Source organism: Bos javanicus, chromosome 13 (assembly GCF_032452875.1).
Source record: "Bos javanicus breed banteng chromosome 13, ARS-OSU_banteng_1.0, whole genome shotgun sequence".
NCBI lineage: Eukaryota > Metazoa > Chordata > Mammalia > Artiodactyla > Bovidae > Bos > Bos javanicus.
Window position 1 is genome coordinate 64,665,037 of NC_083880.1, and position 22,304 is coordinate 64,687,340.

The 22,304-nt window shown below is 47.4% G+C and overlaps 1 protein-coding gene across 6 annotated transcripts in view; it reads left to right on the top strand.

Moving 5' to 3' along the window:
• The first annotated feature begins 3,867 nt into the window (after positions 1 to 3,867).
• CEP250 (centrosomal protein 250) overlaps positions 3,868 to 22,304 on the top strand; it is a 47,317-nt gene continuing 28,880 nt past the window's right edge. Inside the window, exons 1-12 of one of the 6 annotated variants that reach the window (XM_061437385.1) lie at positions 3,868 to 4,102; positions 11,314 to 11,602; positions 12,064 to 12,120; positions 13,948 to 14,030; positions 14,256 to 14,421; positions 15,202 to 15,308; positions 15,556 to 15,810; positions 17,239 to 17,335; positions 19,833 to 19,934; positions 20,437 to 20,598; positions 21,141 to 21,319; positions 21,895 to 22,077. In XM_061437385.1, the coding sequence (XP_061293369.1) occupies positions 11,417 to 11,602; positions 12,064 to 12,120; positions 13,948 to 14,030; positions 14,256 to 14,421; positions 15,202 to 15,308; positions 15,556 to 15,810; positions 17,239 to 17,335; positions 19,833 to 19,934; positions 20,437 to 20,598; positions 21,141 to 21,319; positions 21,895 to 22,077 (1,577 nt within the window). In that variant the 5' untranslated portion in view covers positions 3,868 to 4,102; positions 11,314 to 11,416. The other 5 variants (XM_061437386.1, XM_061437387.1, XM_061437388.1 and 2 more) reach the window with 5 other exon arrangements.

The window sequence follows — 22,304 nt, forward strand, 5'->3', positions numbered from 1 at the left end:
TGGTGCACAGGCTTAGCTGCTCTGAAGCATGTGGGATCTTCCTGGACCAGGGATTGAACCTGTGTCCCCTGCATTGGCAGGTGGATTCCAACCCACTGCACCATCAGGGAAGTCCCACAAGATGTCATACTCTTTTGGTGCCCCCAGCGCTGCTTCAGGCAGTTAGGTTGCAGTGAGAAAGAGGGGAATTATTTAGAGTTTATTAGCTTTTGTTTTATTTTTCAACTTTTCCCCTCTGTTATCCTTAGCCCACCTTAGTCACTCAGGCTGTTGACATGGAGAGGAAAATGGAGAAAGGGGTCAGAAAAGTCTTCTTTGAATTAGTATCGTAGCTGACTTTGTGCTTTCTGGATTTGGCAGATGTTTATAGCTGTTCCTGTCCATCAACAAAGCATCACGGGGAACTTTTATGGGTCCTCCAGGGGTTCCCTGCTGGACCCATCTCCTGCACTCCTCTTAGCAAAGGCATCTCTTCCTGTCAGTGGTCATTTGTCTTCTTATGTCTGGAGTCCCTTTATTCCTCTAGGAGGCTCTGCTGAAGAGGACCCAGGATAGGCCTATGGAGGCTCTCTTTTACTTAGTCCACATCTGGCATTCTGGGAGAGTAGGATAACCCCAATATAGCAGCACTCTCCTAAGTCTGCCACCAAAGCAGTTAACAGGCTTGTCTCTTGTTGATAGATTTCCTGAGCAGGAGGTGGATCCAGTCATTATGCTCCCCAGTTGCAATGGGTTGGATGTGGTACCTCAAACCCTCCTAGAACTCCTCTCTTTCAATCACTTGTTTTGAGCATTACATCTTTCCCAAGAAGGGTGAGGACTCACAGCCAGAAATGTTTCCACACAAACTCTCTATCCTCCATTCTCTTGACACCTTAGATAAAGGATTTAAGAACTTTGAAACAAGGATTTTTCTGGTAGTCCAGTGGCTAAGACTCTGTGCTCCCAATGCAGAGGTCCTGGGTTTGATCCCTTGTCAAGGAACTTGATCCCACATGCCACAACAAAAATCAAAGATCCAATGTGCCCCAATTGAGACCTGGCGCAGCCAAATAAATATTTTTTTTAAAGAACTTTAAAATAAATTTTAGACTATTAGAAAAAAATATATGTATATGTTTTTTTAACCCCTCACTTTGAAAGTTCACATATATAATTTTAAAAAGAAAGAAAGTCAATCAGTCCAGGCAGCCTCTTGGCATGGGGTAGGGGGAATATCTATAAATAATGAGCAAGTCTGGGGTTCAGAATCCACATTATAGCCCTGGAAAAGGGTTACATTATAAAGCATATCCCCAGAGATGGAATTTATGGCACAAAGGAAGAACCCCAGTTCACTTGGAGGGGACCAGAGTTGTTTTTCTTTCAACTGGTTTGTTATCTCTCTGTCCAATCTACCCTCCTTTGAGGCCTTCCCCCCACTGTAGTTCATCAGACAGGTTTGAACATGGCCAGGCTCTAATTGTAGCTGGATTAAGTCTTTCCTACAGGGCTCTTGGATCCCAAGCGATTCAGGTGTTGTAGATGAACAGTTTTTGTGGGTTTTTTTCAGTCTTACTATGCATCTTGTGGGATCCTAGTTCCTTGATCAGAGATCGAACGCAGGCCCCCTGCAGTGAAATTGTGGAATACCAACCACTGGACTACCAGGGAATTCCCTGAACACGTTTTTCTGTTCTAAACGTTCCTGGCACTTAGGATAGGATAGTTGAAGGCTGATGTACTCTCAAAGCCTACAGTATCTCTAACAGGCATGTTGTCCGCTCTCATATATCAGCTAACTCCTCTTTCTGTTCTGGCCCAGACAAAATACCCACTTGTACTATCTCGTTATGTTTTAATACAATTTCCAACTTGCTGTTAATACATTGTATTATTACCCAATGCTAGTACAGAATAGATATTCAGAATGTTTACTGGGTGAATGAGTAAATGAATAAGAGAATGAACGAACGAATTTCCTTTTGCAAAGATCAAAGATTACTGTTTGGTTTTAATCTTGTGTGTGTGTGCTAAATTTGTGTCAGTCGTGTCCGACTCTTTGAGACCATGTGGACCACCCCATGGGATTCTCCAGTCAAGAATACTAGAGTGGGTTTCCATGTCCTCCTCCAGGGGATTTTCCCAACCCAGGGATCAAACCCACGTCTCTTATGTCTCCTGCAATGGCAGGCTGGTTCTTTACCACTAGCGCCACCTGGGAAGCCCTGGTTTTAATACTCCTCTACTCCATTTGTCCTTTATTGTTATGTCTGGATAGTCTGAAGCCTATATTCTTCTTGGTCTTAAAGTGTATCCTGTGGTTCGTTGATGGGTTTTATGTCATTTACCTTTGTAACACTGAATCTGATTTCATTCATTCCATGGATGCTTGTTTAGCACCTACCATGTGTCAGGCTCTTTGTTAAATGCTAGGAATAAGTCAGTCTCCTACTCTTATGAAGCTTAAGCTTTCAAGAGCGTGTGTGCTAAGTCACTTCAGTCGTGTTGGACTCTTTTCGACCCTATGAACTGTACCCCAACAGGCTCCTCTGTCCAGATGATTCTCCAGGCAAGAATACTGGAGTGGGTTGCCATGCCCTCCTCCAGGGTATCTTCCCCACCCACGGATGGAACCCTAGTCTCTTAACATCTCCTGCATTGGTGGGCGGGCTCTTTACCACTAGGGCCACCTGAGAGAAAAATAATAGGTAAACCAAAACAAGTAAAAAGTACTGTGAAAAGAGAACTGCGATAGAAAATGATAGGGTATTACTTTAAATAGCATGATCAGGGAAGATCTAGCTAAAGAATTATCGTTTGAGACCTGAAGGAGGAGACGTTATCAGCTAATTCAAAAGTTTGGGATAAACTGATCCAGGAGATGGCAAAAGTATGTGCAAAAACCCTTAAGTTAATGTGTGTAACATTCCAAATATTGTAGTGAACACTTACACACAACCTGTTAGGGGAATATCTCTCCAGTGTTGATTCCCACACAACTGAGTCTGCATCTTTTTCTCTGTCAAACGTTTGGGATCTCTTCTTCCCTCACAACACTGACTCTAGTGTTAGAATCAGAGAGTCTGCATTTGAAGAAGTTCCCCAGTTATTTTTTTTAACTCCAACTAAAAATTTCCAAGTCCTGGTGACTGAGATGGTAAAGAATCTGCCTGCAATGCGGGAGTCCTGGGTTCGATCCCTGGGTAGGGAAGATCCCCTGGAGAAGGGAATGGCAACCCACTCCAGTATTCTTGCCTGGAGAATCCCATGATCAGAGGATCCTGGTGGGCTACCACGATTCAGAGTAGGACACGACTGAGTTACTAACACACACACACACACACACACACACACACAGAAATTTAGAATCACTGAATGGAGAAGAGAGACAGGTAAATGGAATTTTACAATGCTAGAAAAGTGCACTGATTATTTATGCACAAAACTTATGGGAATAACGCTTCTAGTCTTCTACAAAGTCAGGCTCACGCAGAAAATCAAGCAAACTGCATTTTTCCGAACGGATGCAGGATATTCAGGCAAAAAGAAACCCTGTGCAATGCCATGCGTGTTCAAACCACATTGAGCAACTACGGTGTGAATGTTGCGTTGCCTGAAGCTGCTTGGCGCTTCAGGTTCTTAAGGTTGCATAGCGACGCAGCAGCGAGTTTGCTTATCCTTCACGCATTTGTTAATTGTACTCGGGTTTGTGGGCGGCGCAGTGCGCAGGCGCACCTAGAACCGGCGCTCTTACACATGCGCACTGTGTAACCCCGAAGCCAAAAGGGGTATGATTGAGGGCAAGTTTATTTCTGTTACCAAAACTTTCCTTGCTGCAATCCAGAAACCCTAGCTGTCCCCATTTAGGGGACACTACAAGCCACTCTTGTAAATCGGCTGCCAGTACTCAACATGGCGGAGGCCCCCTAGGCGGCGCAGTCTGCTCGTAGGCACGCTTCCCGGCGGGGCGGGGCCCTCCGAAAGGGCGGGAGTTTGGGGGGCGGGGCCTACGCCCCAGCCCCTCGGTGGGCCCCCGCCCCCGGCCCGGCCTTAGCTGAGGCTTCGGCGGCTCTGGCGCTGAGAAGCACCTTGGGAATCTGCAGGAGCCGAGCGTGGTGAGGTGGGGGCCTCAAGGGAAGGCGGGAGGTACCGGGTTAACGGTCCGACGCCCACTGATCGGCCTGCCCAGGGCGCCTTAAGGAATCTCGTTTGGCCAGCGGCCTCCGATTCCCCGGGAGGAACCTGAGGGCCCACAGAGGGGTTGGGACCTGTCCTAGGCGGGTGCGTCCGCGTCCTGTTGCCGCCACCACTTTGGGCTCCAGTGCGCCCAGAAAGGGATCTTCCCGAGCCCGAAGTGATCAGACGCGGCGCTGTGTTCTCCTGCGCGTCCCGCTGCCGGATCCCAGAATTTTGCGGCTTCCTCTGCACTTGGGGCTTTGCATGTGATCTGTCCGAAAGTCCAGTCCTACCTGGCAGGTCCACTCTGGAACTCTCACTCTTCACGACCCAACTTAAATACTACTTCCCTGGAAATCTTTCTAACCGCTTTCTGCAGTCGCAGTAAGCTCGCTGCTGTGTTCTTGAACACATCGCATCGAGTTAGCTTTTCCTCCTCCTCTTTTACAGCCGTGCACTTGTTGGGGCGTTTTGCCTTGCCTTTTTCAGCTGTATCCTAGGGTCTAGCACGTGATGATCATAATAATAGCTAATATTTACTGAATAGTCACAAAGGTGCTACTAAATCCATTACCTGTAAAGGCCCATTCAATCGTCAGAGCAATTCCATAAGGTGGGTTCTATAGCTTCACATCTTGTGCATGACGAAACTAAGGTTCTGTTACATCGATTTGCCTAGAGTCCCACAAAGAATAAAGTGAATGAAGCTGGGACATGAATTCTAGGCTATGCCTCCCCAGAGCATGTGATAATTCCTAGACTGTGTTTGGGTTTGGTAAATGTCTGTCAAATTGGTGTTCACTTTAGGCCCATGAATTATGGAGGCCAGAGTTATGATGCACATGAGAAGGCTTAGAAAGAAGAATTGAGTGAGTTCATGACCAAACCAATGCCAGAAACTGCTGCTGGACATTCTGCCTTTCATTGATCCTTTTCCATCAAAGAGCTGAAGACCCAGGACTCATTATTTCACATCCTTTAGAAAGTGCCCCTCACAGAATTGTGATTTCATATTTCATGACTTAGGGGAAGCATGATGTAAGGGAAGGGCACAGAGTTGGAAGCAGATTGCCTGCATGCGTGCGTGCTCAGTTGTGTCTGACTCCTTGCCACCCCATGGACTGTAGCCCGCCAGGCTTCTCTGTCCATGGAATTCTCCAGGCAAGAATACTGGAGTTGGTGGCCATTTCCTCCTCCAAGGGATCTTCCTGACCCAGGGATCAAACCTGTGTCTCTTCCGTGTCCTCTCTTGGCAGGCGGATCCTTTACTGCTCCACCTGGGAAGCCCTTGGAAGCAGATTGGGGTTCAGTGTCTCCTCTACTGCTGACCAGTTATGTTCCTTCTGTGTTTCGAGCCTAGTTTTCTTGTCCATAAAATGAAGGCACTAATTTCTTCTCAAAGGGTTTCTTTTTTTATGAAGATTGCAAACAATTGTTGTGAGGGAGTAAAGTGCTATGCAGACTACATGATCTCTTTCTTTTTTGTTGTTCATTTTTTCCCTTTAGAAGGTTATAGAGCTATCAGCATTTTGCAAGACGTTTGATATGAATCGTGTTGCCTAGAGTTCCTGTATTCATTCATTTGGTCAAATGCCTCAAGAGTACCTGCTATATACCAGGAGCTGAGAACATAGCAGTCAATAAAACAATATTCTTGCTCTTGAGAAATTTGCATTGTGTTAGCTATATTACACATAATACTCAGATAGGGACACGTAAAGCATGGTAAGCTAAGTAGAAAAATACCAGGGACTTTCCTGATAGTCCAGTGTTCAAGACTCCCAAGTTTTCACTGAAGGGGCCACAGGTTCCTTTACCTGATCTGGGTACTAAGAGATTCCCACATGGCACATAGTATGGCAATTTAAAAAAAAGAAAGAAAAATACCTGTGTGTGTGTGGAGGAGTGGTGGTATTTTATATTGGGTGGCTAGGGAATACCTTACTGAGAAGGTGACATTTGAACAGAGACCTGAAGGTGGCAAGGGAGCCAATCATGAGAATAACTAGAAGATGCCCTAGATGAGTGTGTGGCTTGGTGTGTTCCAAGCAGGTACATCAAGGAGGGCTGTGTGGCTGGAGGGATGTGAGCAAAGGGGAGAGGAGTAAGAAATGGAATTAAAACAATTGGAGGCAGGGATCAAATACTTAGGACGGGGTAAGCCAATATAGTGATTGTGGTTTTTACTCTTTGATTAGCCACTGGAGGGTTCTGAATGGCCTAATCAGTCACTATTTCAGTTTTTATTTATTTATTTATTTGTTTTATTTTTTTGGCCATGCCATATGGCATGTGGCCTACAGCCTTTAGATGGTGGGGAGATGAGGAGGAACCAGCAGAGGAGACTAAAGGGAAAGCCTTAGAGGTGGGAGGAGGACAGAGAGAGAGCCCCAACATATGCGATTTATATAAGGAGCTGTATGCTAATTTTTTTTTTCTTTTTTCTGGGATAAGAAACAAATTGTCTGTGCGGACAAATATATATCGTTTCTTTTCTCAGGAGATAAAATGTCCATGCCTCGAGTGTTTTTACTTTTTTTGCTCTAAGTGACAAATCCTGTTCAATAATACCCGTCCTCAGCTTAGTCCTCCTAACATTTACATCTGTATTCCAAGTTCAGGTGGCATTGCTTCTATTTCAAGTTTATTTAAATCACTTTTTGAAAGAATCTAGATGAGAGAAGACAAAATATAACCTATGTTACTCTTCACCCTAGGTTCAGAGGTCACTGCCCTTCCCCATCTGGTTCCTAGCAAAAGCTGGAAGTTAGCCTTATTTATTTCTGTATCACTGTGGCCAGTTATCTGATACTAAGCTGGAATTCATGAGTGTTTATAGGATAACTTAATTTATGAAAGAAGGGAATCTTTTTCCTTTACCTGCAGAAATGATAACATCTATCCAATGGTTTGCGGTTTACAAAGCACACCGACATCCATTGTCTCATTGAATGCAAGTCAGCCTGTTCCCTGTTGCCAACTACTGACCTTTTCCTTTCCTGAGAGACATTGAAACCTACCTTTCTTTTGGAGCTATGCTAGTTTACTTATTCACTGGCTGATCTGACAGTGTGTTAATGAAAGGTGCTGGACTGTGTCTTGAGGAAGCTCCGAGCTAAATCTCAATTTCAGAAAAATTTCTGATGTAGTTTTTCTCTGTTGCCTCCATGTTTTTACTCTTGTTTTAGTGGGGGTGGGGTGGGGTGGGAATTGGTGGTGGTGGAGTTAATCATAAAATTGTTTAAATCATTTTTAAAATAAACTTTATTTTGGGGAACAATTTTGGATTTACAGAAAAATTGCATAGTACAGCAAGTTCCTATATACCTTGCATCCAATTTCCTTTATTAGTAACATCTTACGTTCAGTTCAGTTCAGTTCAGTTGCTCAGTCGTGTCTGACCCATGAATCGAAGCACGCCAGGCCTCCCTGTCCATCACCAACTCCCAGAGTTCACTCAGACTCACGTCCATCGAGTCAGTGATGCCATCCAGCCATCTCATCCTCTGTCATCCCCTTCTCCTCCTGCCCCCAATCCCTCCCAGCATCAGTCTGTACGTTAGTATGGTATATTTGCTACAATGTCAAGTCATTTTGTGAGGTAAATGGGGCATATAAATAAAGTATGATCAAAATGAAATCACTTCATCTCCATAAGCCTCAGTTTCCTTATCTGTAAAAGGAGAGGTTGGGACTAAATTTTTAAATAGCTGTAAATTTTTTAATTATCTGCTAAAGTAAAATAATCATATAATTCTAATATAATTCCATTTCTTTATTGAAGTGTTACTGTCATTTTCTACAATAGTGTATATACTTTAACAATAGCCTTATTCTAAAAGAAGATTTAATAGAATTCCAGAAACAATGGGAGGGCTGCTTATAGATTAGGCTTGTATAAAATGGCAACCCACTCTAGTATTCTTGCCTAGAGAATCCCGTGGACAGAGGAGCCTGATGGGCTGCTGTCCATAGGGTCGCACAGAGTCAGACACGACTGAAGCGACTTAGCATGCATGCATATACATAAATATATGATTAGAAATATATACAACATATAATATTATTAGGTTGAATTACATGAAATTATCTTTTATAGGTTAAAAAAGGGCATGTATCAGCAATTTCGTATGGATCAGCCTAATGCTTTGAGGGAAAGGATTCAAAGGAGGAGGGTAAGGGAGTCTTGAGGGCCTCTGAGACTCTGCAGAAGCCTGGCCCAGCCCCCACAGTGTTAGGAGAGAAAAGGCTCTTCCGGTCCCTTGAAGCAACTGAGAGCTACCCTTGTTGTTGGTGATGTTGGCAGTAAGAGCTGTTCCCAGCAGCTTTGTGCCTCTAACCAGAAGAGACAGGTTGAGTCAGCTTTTCACAGCCATGGTGGGTTGGCAGAAGGGAAGGGCAGAAAGGGAGGACTCAGCTTCCCTCGTGGCTCAGATAGTAAAGAATCTACCCACAGTGCAGGAGACCTGGGTTCAATCCCTGGGTTGGGAGGATCCCCTGGAGGAGGGCTTGTCAACCCACTGCAGTATTCTTGCCTGGAGAATCCCCATGTAGCCTGGCAGGCTACAGTCCAGAGGGTTGCTAAGAGTTGGACACAACTGAGAGACTAAGCACAGCACAGCAACCAAGTTGGTCAGCCAGGAAGAGGCAGCCTAGGGTGCTGGTGCCCCTAAGCTGTTATTGGTACCACTCTGCTCTTCCTACGTTATGCTGTTTCCTTGCTGTCTGGTAGAATCTCTATAAACTCAGCTGTCTGCAGTTGCTTAGGAGGTGATATAAATTAGGAAGCTGAGTATTCCTCTCTAACACTGCTGTAAGAAAAACAATAGCACAAGTAGAATGACGTGACAACTGAAATCTGCTATCAGTACATGAGAGAGAGGCAAAGCCAGGCAGGGGCCCAAGACTGAGGTGAACTGAAGAGCGTGCCTTCTCTAAAGGGGACAGATGCTGTTTCACTGCAGCTGGTTGTGGCCTTGTAGGAATGAGAGTCAGGGTTCACTGGATACTCTGATTTTCTAAAGGAACCAGAAATATGAACTTTTGTGTGTATTTTCCCAAGGGTAAATGTTGGCATCTAATTTGAATTCTTAAAAATCATTGTACAGGCCACACAGTGATTGAAAAGAACCAGCAGTCCACCTTGTAACCTCTAGCTAAGGGTTTAGACCTGCCGGGAATGAGGCCCACATGCATTTCTTCATTGTGCATCATTGACAACCTATGTTCGTGCTAAGTCACTTCAGTTGTATCTGCCTCTGTGTGGCCCTGTCGACTAGCCCGCCAGGCTCCTCTGTCCATGGGATTCTCCAGGCAAGAATACTGGATTGGGTTGCCGTGCCCTCCTCCAAAGGATCTTCCTTGACCCAGGGATCGAACCCACGTCTCTTTTGTCTCCTGCATTGGCAGGCAGGTTTTTTACCACTAACACCACCTGGGAAGCCCTGGTGGCTAAGGACCAAAATGAATTAGTCAGCTCTTGCCTTATCAGGAACTCACAGATTAGTGGAAAAGATAGCCAGATAATAAGATATAGACATTCTCTCTGTGTATTAAATATAAATTTTAAAACATATAAAAGTGATTAATTATTCCTGAATAAATCTGGAAGGACCTGATAGAAGGTAGCGTTGGTGGGAAATCAACAGTTTGGTGCATTAAAGGGACTTGGGGCCCTGAAACTCCCACTGTATGTGCAAATGTTGTATCTGCATTTGCTGTATATGCCATTTTCTTCAGATTAGGAGACTGATGCTGCCAAAAAGGCAGCTCTAGTAGACCTTTTTCTTGATAGGCAGTTAGAAATACAGATATTCCTCAGCCCTGCTGATGGGTATCTCAGGGCTGATAAAATGAGAGAACTCTATAACCTCCCCGCCAGCCCTAGCTGTTTTAGAGGACTAAGAAACTCAGAGGTCATGCAGCTGGGTGCCTCATTTTTTTTTCCCCTCATTTTTTTGATGAGGAACCTTAAAGGGAACTAGCCTGCTCCAGGTCACAGAGCTCTTTAGAGACAGAACTTGGATGAGCACCCCGAACTCTTCTTGACCATCTTGCCTTCCCCTCTCCTGGCTCTCTCTGCAGTCACTGGTTAGGCTGGCCTCCCCCGCTGGCCCCCATTGCCTGGTTCTGGCCCAGCTCCTGGCGGGTGAGGTGAGTTTGCTCCTCCTCTATCCTCCTGAGGCTGGTTCCTTCTTCCCTCTCTATTTTGGATCCCCTGCCCGAAATGCCTGCTATTCTGTGTCAGAGAGTCAAAATTCTTGTTCAAATCCCTAGTCAACCAAACATCAACTGTATGAAATAGGACAAATTGTTTAATCTTTCTAGTTTCTTAACTAAGACTTAACTTTCATAAGCCTCAGTGTCCTCATCCACGCATGAAGAGTTAAAGTAGTACTGATGTTTAACTGTCATAGGAATGCTTTGAGATTCTTGTGATGCCAAATTGACATAGTGTGTGTAAGGCACTTAACAAAGTGACTGACCCATAGAAGCACTTAACAAGTATTAACAATGATCAGGAAGATCCCCTGGATAAGGGCATGGCAATCCACTACAGTATTCTTGCCTAGAGAATCCCATGGATAGAGGAGCCTGGCGGGCTACAGTCCATGGGGTCGCAAGGAGTCAGACATGATTGAAGCGACTTAGCAGGTACAAAACAATGATGATGATATTCACACCTTCACAGTCCCCCAGGTTGGGTCACATGCCCATCTGTTGTCTTCCCATACTATCCTGTGATCTGTTATTACTGTACAGACCACAGTGTATTGTAATTATACCCATCCCCCAGCCAGCCTAAAAGCACCTTTGGTGATTCATTCAGCAGATGTTTATTAGGCACTGCGCCAGGCACGAGGGATGCACTGATAAACTAGGAGCTCTTAGTCGGGTGCAGAGTTTCAGAAGGCATGCCAGGAAACACGCGTCCCTGTGTCATGGTCCAATAACTTTGGGGATTAGCCACTCATCATGGCTCCCCCTGTAGTGATTAGGTCCATCTTAGTATTTTAAAAGCTCTGAGGAGTCCTGTAGTAAAAGAACCTATTTACTTCATCCAATCCAAGTCTGCCAGAGTTTATCAGTATTTGCTGAATACATGTGAGTCATCTAGACAGTTCTCTCAACTCCAATGTGTGCTTTGGTCCCCAGCTCAAGAGGAGGTCCAAGTGACACAGTGATGCTCAGAGACTGCTCTGGGAGTGAACAGCCTCTGGCTGCTTAGGGGCCGGTAGGCTTGCTGTCCGGGGCCCCCATGGAGACAGGGGGCCCTGGGTTGAACAATATGAAGCCCCGGTCCCTGCAGCTGGTGCTGGAAGAGCAAGTGCTGGCACTGCAGCAGCAGATGGCCGAGAACCAGGCAGCCTCATGGAGGAAGCTGAAGAGCTCCCAGGAGGCCCAGCAGAGGCAAGCAGCTCTCGTGAGGAAGCTGCAGGCCAAGGTGAGGCGGCCACTCTCTTAGGAAGGGGAAGAGGAGGACCCCTGGGGCTGGGGGCTGAGATGGATGAGGTTGGCCGGAGCCCAGAGCCACACGGTGGCAACACCTAAACAGCTCTCCTGTGATGCTCCCAACTTCTCCACCAGCTGCTGACCGCGTCCTTTCAAAGACGCCCTTCATGGGGCTTCCATCAGTCATGTAGCTTTGCTCTCCTAGAATAGGACCTGACCTTAGGTTTGCCAGTTCCTGAGCCCACGAACTTGTTGCTTCTCCAATAACAAGAGCTGCAGAGAATGTATTATTAAATGACCAAACGGAAGCTGTAAGACGTTACGGCCTTCCCTCACTCCTGTCACCTGGCCCCTTATTCACCGAGGGGTTTGCCCATGACCCTGGGGGGACCTCTGCTTTGGGCCATGGGTACCAGCCAGGCCCATTGCCCGGTCCTGCTCCGTTTGCCTCAGGTGTTACAGTACCGGAGCTGGTGCCAGGAGCTGGAGAAGCGGCTGGAAGCCACTGGGGTGAGTGAGGCTGTTCTGTGTTCCTCACGGGCCCTCAGGGAGTATGGTTAGGCCCTGTTTGCTGACTGAGGGAGGCTGGGGAGAGGTAAGGCGGTGTTTGGTAGAAGCGGCTCTTTCATCAGCTCCTGAGAGATTCTTTTTGCCTTTTTTTTAATATTTGGAAAATTTTAAAATATTTAATATTTTAATAATAAAAATATTTTTTAGTATTTATTTGGCTGCACTGGGTTTTAGTTATGGCACACAGGATCTTTTTCTTTTCTTTTTGTTTTTTAGTTGCAGCATGGGGAATCTTTAGTTACAGCATGCAGGATCTTTCGATTGTGGCATGCGAACTCTTAGTTGAGGCATGTGGGATCTAGATCTCTGACCAGGGACTGAACCCAGGCCCCTTGCATTGGGAGCATGGAGGCTTAGCCACTGGACCGCCAGGGAAGTCCCCTGAGAGCTTTATCGGATACCTTCATGGGACCTGGCTATTCCTGCCCTGACAGACTCCAGCCCAGGGCTCTCTAAGGGCAAAACGAAGCTTTAAGAAACTTAAGGTTTCAGATTGGAAGTGAAATAAAGTGAAAGTCACTCAGTCGTCTCCGACTCTTTGTGACCCCATGGACTGTAGCCCGCCAGGCTTCTCTGTTCTTGGAATTCTCCAGGCAAGAATATTGGGGCAGGTAGCCATTCCCAGGGGATCTTCCTGACCCAGGGATTGAACCCAGGTCTCCTGCACTGCAGGCGGATTCTTTACCGTCTGAACCAGATTGGAAGGAGTGTGGAATCCAAGAGAAGAGATGCGTTTTTCCTCCAGAAGGTGTCAGTGTTTATCCGTTGTGGAGAGATGTGTGCCTCACAGACTCGGGAAGAAAAAAAAAAAGATGTGTTTGTGGCAGATGGATTTATTTGTGCTGTGGGCAGGATCGAATTGCCTTTCAAAAACCCATCTGCCTTTGTTCTAGCTCCCCTCAGCACCATGTTAACGTTACCCTCAGAAGAGTTCTCTCAGAGGAGGGGAAGGACCGAGACTTAGTATGTCCCAATCTGTAGGCATTGTGTAGGCACCCTTAGGCATTGTCATACAATTACGTCACTTTACCTGCAAAGCAGTTTTCTCAGGGGAATGATATCACCTTCACTTTGGAGCTGAAAACCTTGTGGATCAGAGAAGTTATAACTTCCCAAAGTCTGAAGATTAGTGTAATAGAAGCCAAGGCCATTAGTGAAAGATGTATTTTGTTTATTTTTTTTTAAAGATTAAAAAAAATTTTTTTTAATCTTTATTGATGTTGTTACAATATTGCTTCCATTTTTAGTTTTTTGGCTGTGAGGTATATGGGATCTTAACTCCCCAGCCAGAGATCGAACCTGCACCCCCAGCAGTGGAAGGCAAAATCTTAATCACCGGACTGCCAGGGAAATCCCTGGAAGCTGTTATCTTATGCTTCTTAACTCAAAAGTTCTTTTCACTACCAAATGCTGTCTTTCATGAGAAGTCACTGGTTCACATTTGGAGAGAGATATACAGTGGATTTACTTGCAGGATGCAGTGATTGAGAAAAGAGACATATCGCTAACAAAGGGGAGAAAGAATAAAAAGCAAGCAGGGGGATTCCCTGGCAGTCCAGGGGCTACGATTCTGCACTTTCACTACTGAGGGCCCAGATTCGATCCCTAATCTGGGAACTAAGATCTTGCAAGCTGCATGGCGCAGCCAAAAGTAAAAATAAAAATGTGAGTTTAGAAAAGTGGGCTGCTGTAGAAGGGGGCATCAGAGACTTGGTCTGCAGGATGTTCTCTTTGGAGGTGAATAAGGCTTGCTTTTATCTGGCTAAGGGACCGATCCCTCAAAGGTGGGAAAGCATGGAAGAGCCAAACCTGGAACAGCTGCTAATCCGATTGGAAGAGGAACAACAGAGGTGATGGGCCCCAACTTTCTGGCCTGGGTGGTTGGCCGACGGGCGGAGCAGGCTGATGGAAAACCTCTGTCTGGAGGGCTGACATGGTTTAGAACCAAGGACTTCAGCCTTAGCCCTCCAGCTCTGGCAGTGGAAAGTTCCAGTGGTTGTCGTCTTACTCCAAGAGGTCCAGGGGGTTGGCTCAGACCTTGGTTTAGTACTTGCTCCTACCCCTCCCCAGTGCAGGTGTGAGAATCTAGCGGAGGTGAACACCCAGCTTCGGCTGCACATGGAAAAAGCTGACGTGGTGAATAAAGCGCTTCGGGAAGATGTGGAAAAATTGACAGTCGACTGGAGCCGGGCCCGGGATGAGCTAATGAGGAAGGAGAGCCAGTGGCAGATGGAGCAGGAGGTAAGAGAAACGGGGTGGGAATAGTGCGAGGAGTGCAGGTTGGGCACGGCCTGGTCAGTGCCAGAAGGAACGGGCTACCTTCAGGACCTGGATGGGTACTGAGCTGTAGTTGAAGTCTCTGGCCGTCCTTAGCACTCATGCTGGCAGCTCAGCCCTGAGCTGTCAGGGCTGAGGGGCTGAATGAAGGGCTGTCACCTTCATTCTGTCCTTACCTGCCCAGTCGAGGTTTTGCTGGCAGGTAGCATGATGCTCAGAGCAGCTCCGTTCCTGCATTAGTGACTTGCTCAGATTTTAAATGGATCTCAAAGTTTAGACTCCCCTCGTCTGGAAGTCTGCAAGCTAGACGCCAAGGAGGTAGCTACTGAAATTGAATGGGAAGATATTTTCAGATCCCAGTTAAAGGAAACTAATGTTGCTTGAGCCATTGCTCTGTGCCAGGCTTTGTATTAGGTGATTTATATATGTTGTATCATTTAATCCTCATTGTAAGTCTGTGCTGATGATGGTAATAGCTCTCATTGGTTGAGCAGCTACTGTTTATCCTCTTCTAATCTAGATCAGGGAAGACCTTATAGCATCCCAGGCCCTCTGACCTCTTGAGTCCCTCTGCTAATTTTATTAAACACTTCAGCATCACCTGAACATAGACACCCATTCGTAAGCTGTCTCCTGTAAGTCCCTCCTTCCCTTCCCTGCAATAGTTGGGAGGGATCCAGGACTCCTGTGTTGACAAATGATGTCCTCTGCCCTTTGATATGACCTGGGTTTCTGAACACACAGTTCTTCAAGGGCTACCTGAAAGGAGAGCACGGTCGCCTTCTGGGTCTATGGCGGGAGGTGGTGACTTTCCGACGCCACTTTCTGGAAATGAAGTCAGCCACTGACAGGTCAGTGTGGGGATAAGATGGGAGAAGGTTTGCCCCTGCTGACTCCAGATTTGTGACAGTGGGCTGCTTTAGAAGGGAGGGGTCGGGTTGTGGGGGGAGGGCAGGGGTGGAGAGTTGGTGGGGAGGGATGGAATTGTTGGATTCAGATGGTTTTCCCCAGACCCACTCTTCCTGGGGCGTGACCTCTACATGCCCGTTCCTATCCCTGGTCCCTACCGGAGTCTGCTCTTTCCTTCCTTGGACTCAGAGACCTGACGGAGCTCAAGGCTGAGCACGCGAGGCTTTCGGGGTCCCTGTTGACCTCTTGCCTGCGCCTGACTGTGGGAGTACCACCGTCTCGGGAGTCTGATGGATCTGGGAGACTGAATGGAAACGAGCCATCCCAGTTGATGCTGCTACTAGCCAAGACCCAGGAACTGGAGAGGGAAGCCCATGAAAGGAGCCAGGAGTTAATACAGCTGAAGAGTCAAGGGGATCTGGAGAAGGCAGAGCTTCAGGATCGGTGAGATGGGCTGGGTCCTAGGAGGGGATCGCCTGGGGAAGGTCGACTCCTTTGGGGAGTCAAGCAGGTCGGGGAGACCTGAAGAGCCCGCTTCCCACAAGAGGGGAAGGAGATGTGCCAGAGGAGGGTCTAGTGTGAAACCCAGGGCCACAGCTGGGGCTATGTCGCTACCCTCTGCCCTCAGACTATCTCACAGCTCAGTTTCCCTCCTGTTGACTCACAGAACTGGCAGTGACTCTATACCAAACTACTTGCGATTCCCAGAACAGCCAAGTCCCTCCACATTCCCTGCCTTTGTAGATGCTGACCTTGGCCTGGAATGCCTCCCTCCCTCCTCTCTCTGCCTTATCCTTTAAGGCATAGTTCAAATGTCACCTCTTCGATGACCTCAATAGCCTGTTACATTACTGTACCCCACCATGGTCTTTAGAACTATTATTAATAGTTTTTTAATTTCACTGATTATTTAGTTTTTTCTTTTCTCTTTTTGGCTAGGCTCTTTTATTTTTTGGATCATAATAAAATCAATATAAAAAAAATGGGAAGAGCAGGGACATAAGCAAAGAGCTGTATTTGAGTCATCTCAGGACAGAGGTCCGTTTATACCCCATGGCTAGGGTAGTGTCACCACCTATCGGTGGCGTATGTAAATTGCAGTTTGTTTTGTTGGGTTGTGAAGGCACTGGAAAGCACAGAGAATGTCTTAGTCAAGTTGTGTGACCGAGTGCTTTGCACTTCACCTGCCATATAGTAGACACTTAGTAAATGCTTATTTAGTGATATAATAACTAAATGAGTGACTGTACAGTGAGTTCAGGCTCTTAAAGATGATGCAGAATCAAATTATGAAGACTTTGAAACAAAAATTAAACTCCTGGATGAGTTCATTCAAGAAATATTTGTTAAGCTACCCATATAATACCAAGTACTGTGCACTCCAGGATAAAGGTGATAGAGGCCTGGTGATTTCCCTGAACTTTGAGGTTAAGATCAGGGAGGTTGACTGTAATCTCTCCCAAATTGCCCCTCCTTTTTCTCTATCAGAGTTAGAACCTTGGGCTGGAGGGACCTTGGAACTATCCCATGTGGCAATTCTGATGTTCTCATTGGCTTCAGGGTGCTTGACTTCAAGATCAAGTGGGGCCTGGAGGGGCCTGTGCCAGGGCTTTCCTTCAGCTCTCGGGCCCCCAAACACGTGTTCCAGCCTTGAGATGTGGTAAATCCCTGCATGTGTCTGAGTGGCATTTGGCTTCCCCTGCTGAGTTCAAGGCTATAGCATCATGTGTTCAGGGAGTACAGGGGCTGGGGGCACCCAAGGGACTCTGGGGTGCCTGTAGGCGGGGTGTCTGTGTTGGGTTGGGGGTGTGCTGCATAGCTCTGTCCACATCCATGGGTGCCCAGGTGACAGTGCTGTGCTCTTCTCATCAGGGTGACTGAGCTCTCTGCTCTGCTGACCCAGTCTCAGAAGCAAAATGAAGATTATGAAAAGATGGTGAAGGCTCTAAGAGCAACGATGGAGATCCTGGTATGTGATCCTTTGTTCTGCGAAGGCGCTGGGAGTGGGCCTGTGGGTTCCTGTCCTTTATGGACAAAGAGTGCAGGATACCAGTTAAATGTTCCTTGATGAAATCCCCTGAAGCTACAAAATTAATTTTGGTTCCATCTGAAAATTAATTAACTCATTCATTTACCTATTAGTAAACATTAGCTGTCTACTCTTTCTACTATGGGCTTCCCAAGTGGCTCAGTGGTAAAGAATCTTCCTGGCAATGCAGGCAGGGGATGTGGGTTTGATCCCCGGGTCAGGAAGGTCCCCCTGGAGAAGGAAATGGCAACCCACTCCTATATCCTTGCTTGGAAGATTCCATGGACAGAGGAGACTGGTGGCTACTGTCCATGAAGTCACAAAGAGTCAGACACGACCTAGGAACTTAACAACAACAGCATCATCCCTATTACTTTCTTAGGGGAGCTTTGCAGTGTGTCCTCTTCTGAAAGAGTGGGACACTTGTGAAGAGGCACAGTGGCCAAGTAGGAGAGGGTGGAGGGAAATGTGTAGAGAGATTCAAAATGTACTCATACAAGAAACACTTGAGGAGCATGGCAGTGGGTAGCCTGGCGGAGAAGGGCTTGAGGAAGACATGATGACTGCCTTCATGTAACTGAAGGACTGACACCAGGGAAGAGAGTTGGTTTGTTTTAATGTATGCCAGGGGGCCACAAGCCCTGCCAGTGACTAGAAGTTACCAGGAGGTAGACCTCGGCTGCAGCTAGAGCTGCTCGATACTTTAACAGTCCTCTTTGGGAAGGAGTGAAGTCCACGATAACATCTGCCAAGGATGTTATCAAAGGGATTCTCTTAGGTTGGATGTCAGAACCTCTGGCTTGGTTCCATGTTTTCTTCCATCTCTAGTTTTTGTATCTTTGACTCTAGGCGAATCCTGAACCCCCATCGCTATGCATATCCCTAGTCTTCTCATCCAAACTGAGATCAGCTGGGAAGCAAACTTGCTTATGCCTTTTTGCTTCCATTGTGTTCAGGAATTTGCAAATTCAGATGTCCTCGTGCCCAAATACTATAAATGAGTCAAGCAGGCTCAGCTGTAAGATTTCTGATTTTTCCGATATTGTCATATTTAGTACAACAGGGGACACTTGATCTCAGTACACAGGGAAAAAAAGAGGAGAAGTGGGGACTGCAGGACCCTGAGACACATTTGTCCTGTCTGGAGGAGGCATCCACTGTTCAACTTTAAGAAATAATTGCCATGTAGGAATGAGGCCTTAGGTCCGTCTAGTCAAAGCTATGGTCTTTCCAATGTATGGATGTGAGAGTTGGACCATGAAGAAGGCTGAGCACTGAAGAATTGATGCTTTTGAACTGTAATGTTGGAGAAGACTCCTGAGAGTCCCTTGAACTTCAAGGAGATCAAACCAGTCCATCCTAAAGGAAATCAGTCCTGAATATTTATTGGAAGGACTGATGCTGAAGCTGAATCTCCAATACTTTGGCCACCTGATGCAAAGAGCCAACTCATTGGAAAAGACCCTGATGCTGGGAAATACTGAAGGCAGGAGAAGAGAGCGACAGAGGATGAGATGGTTGGATGTCATCAGTGACTCGATAGACATGAGTTTGAGCAAACTCCAGGAGATAGTGAAGGACAGGGAAGGCTGGCCTGCTGCAGTCCATGGGGTCACAGAGTTGGACACGACTGAGCAACTGAACAATAATAGCAACAGTGATGGGCTTCCCTGGTGGCTCAGAGGTTAAAGCGTCTGCCTGTGGGACTGGTGTGGTCCATTTGTTAACTTTTTGAGAGATGCCAGAAATGTAGATTTTTATGAATTTCTCAGCTTATAAAAATCTCTCAATTTACAAATGTTGGTTCAGATTTTGCATAGGCCAAAAAAAACCTCAAAAAAGCCCATAGCTGCAAATCTTTATCTTTAGGTCTTCACTAGCACAGTAAGGTAGGAAGAAGGAGCGAAATTTTGAGAGTTCAGATTTACTACTGGCCTTCCTTGGGGCTAGAGGTTCCTCTGGCCTTAGGTCTCACACGTCCATTTGCTGTCCAGAGACGGCAGCCATCCTTCATCCAATGAGGGCTCACGTTTAATGAACATTTGTTTTGTGACAGGCGCTGTGTTGAGTAACCTACATGCAGTTTTTTCATTCAAGTCTGGGAACAAATCTATGAAGTAGTTGCTGTTAATTATTCCCATTTTAAAGAGAAGGAAGCTCAAAGAAGGAGTTGCCTAAGGTTACCAGGCTAGAAAGTGACAGAGAGAGAATGCTAATCTGGACAGCCTACTTTGGAGCCCTTAATGCCTTAATCTGAACTCTTAATCACCCCATCACATTGTCCGCAGAGTCCTAGGACACCGTTAGCGTTCCAGTGTGGTCAGGGGAAAAGTGTGGGTGACAAGGGACAGAAGGAGACTGGTTGATTTGGGGGCCCGAAATGATAAATCCTCCTCTGAAAGTTTGGCTCAGAGGCTCCATTTTGTTCCCTGTTCAGGAGGCAAATCATGCAGAATTAATGGAACACGAGGCATCTCTTAGTAGGAACGCCCAAGAGGAGAAGTTGTCTTTACAGCAAGTGATCCAGGATATAACCCAGGTACCAGTCAGCCTCCCATCATGGTGACATGTCCAGCCTGTCCTTACCCAGGCCTCCCTGTCCTCTGAGGTGTGCCTAGGGGAGTTTGGACTGAGGGTCTTGTGCGGATGAGCTCTCTGGGTATGTTTGAAAACCGGAACCCTAAGCTAAGCTTCTGTGGGCTGGCCCTGCCTGCTGAAACAGGCCCTCCTTCTTACTGCCGGCTGCAGTTCTCAGACAGCGGCGGGATTCAATAACCTCTTCTTTCATTTATTCATGGAGTGTTCAAGGGGTGCTCCAGCCCTGATGCTCATCCTGGGTTTGGGTGACCAATGGTAAACAGTTGATTTGAAGAATTGAAGGAAGCCACCCTTTTTTGCTCTTAGATGCCCTCCTCCCACCCCCCAGGGAGAGGACCTGGGAGAGAGAAAACATCAGGTTTGTCCAGGCTGGAGTGTGAGTCCTCTGCATGGACTCTAGGCCTTGGTCAGTGGGATGGTGACACTGCCGTGTTGGGTTTCAGGCCATGGTAGAAGAAGAGGACAGTATGGCCCAAGGTTCTAGTCATGAGAGCTCCTTGCAGTTGGACCCTGGTGGCTTCTCTTCCCGGTTTGATTCCCAGCAGCCAGACAAGGCTGTCTCTCTGGTGCGTTCGGTACTGACTCAGAGACGCCAGGCTGTGCAGGTAAGAATCCCACACTCTTCCTCAGCCGTGGGGACCGGTATCTAAACTGATCTGGGCCCCGGGTACCCTCCTAGCCCAGACTGCCCCTTTCTCTACGTTGACCTGACATGAGGAGTTTTGTCAACACCCCAAAGTGCCCTTTGGAATCTCTGGGTCTCCCCAGCTGTGCTGAGGGGGAGCCAGCACGCTCCCCATGCCACTGGCACGCTCTGCTTTGATGCACTTTTCACTGCACCCTGCAAAGTGGAGCCCTGGGGAGTGTGGGTAAGTGTTCTCCAGTTCTAGGGGTCCCAGCCCTACTCACTACTAACCCCACCTTCCACATGGTACATTTGAAAATGATGAACTCTGAGATGCTGAGACCACAGAACCCGGTCACCTCTGATGCTCTGTCTCCTTGACTGGTCTCATCTTTATTCACAACTTACCTTGGTCACACCAGTCCCCCCGCCCTTTGCCCAGCCCTGCTTCCAGGCTGCTGACATCCCTCTCTGCCCTGCCCTCTTACTCACCACCTCCTTTCTGTCCCTCTCCCTCCGCAGGACCTAAGGCAGCAGCTGTCAGGCTGCCAGGAAGCTGTGAGCTCCTGGCAACAGCAGCATCACCAGTGGGAGGAAGAGGGTGAAGCCCTGAGACAGCGGCTGCAGCAGCTCACAGGGGAGCGGGACACCCTGGCGGGGCAGACGGTGGACCTGCAGGGAGAGGTGGACTCTCTCAGCAGGTGAGTGGGGGCTGTTTGTCCCCCTACTTCCTCCCAGGCTCAGTCCTCACCCAGCCTTTTCCCACTCCCATCGTGTGGTTGGCAGACCCAGGGCTGTTCAGGACCACCTGGCTTTGCATTCTGCTGGTTCCTGCTCACTCACTTTTGGGTCTTTGTGATGATTTGGGGTGGGGGGGGAACAGTTTTGAGACCTCCCTGGTGGTCCAGTGGTTAAGAATCCACCTTGCAGTGTAAGGGACCAGGGTTTGATCCCTGGTCGGGGAACTAAGATCCCGTATGTCGCAGAGCAACTAAGCCCAAGCACCGAAACTAGAGAGCCCACACGCGGCAACCAGAGTACGTGTGCCCCAGCGAAAGGTCCACATGACACTACAAAGATCCCGTGTGCCACAACTAAGACCTGTCGGAGCCAAATAAATAGATACTAAAAAACCCAAACAAACCAGTTTCCTTCTCTAAAGGGAAGATGAGATATTTAAAGGAAGCAGATACCCCTCTCCTTTGACCCTCTGCTGTCTGCTTCCAGGAGGGTTTTTAGGTTCCAGGGTTTGTGCTCACGTCTGGCCTCCTTCCAGGGAGCGAGAGCTCCTGCAGAAGACCAGGGAGGAGCTGCAGCAGCAGCTGGAGGTGCTGGAGCAGGAGGCGTGGCGACTGCGGAGGACCAACATGGAGCTCCAGCTGCAGGGCGACTCTGCTCAGGGCGAGAAGGAGGAACAGCAGGAGGAGCTGCACCTGGCCGTCCGAGAGAGGGAGCGTCTGTGCGTGTGACAGTCCCCTCTCTCCCTGGCCCTGTCCCTCCCCACCCTGAGAAAGCGGAGTTAATAGAAACCTGGCATGCAGTGGGTTCAACTTAGCTTACCGCTCTACCCTTGGCAGAAGGATGAATGCACAGATTTCATCCAGGCTTTGCTGAGCACCTAGAGGAACTGAGGCCCCGTGGGGGGAAACAAATAAGACACTGACCTCAAGCAGTTTGCAGTATAAT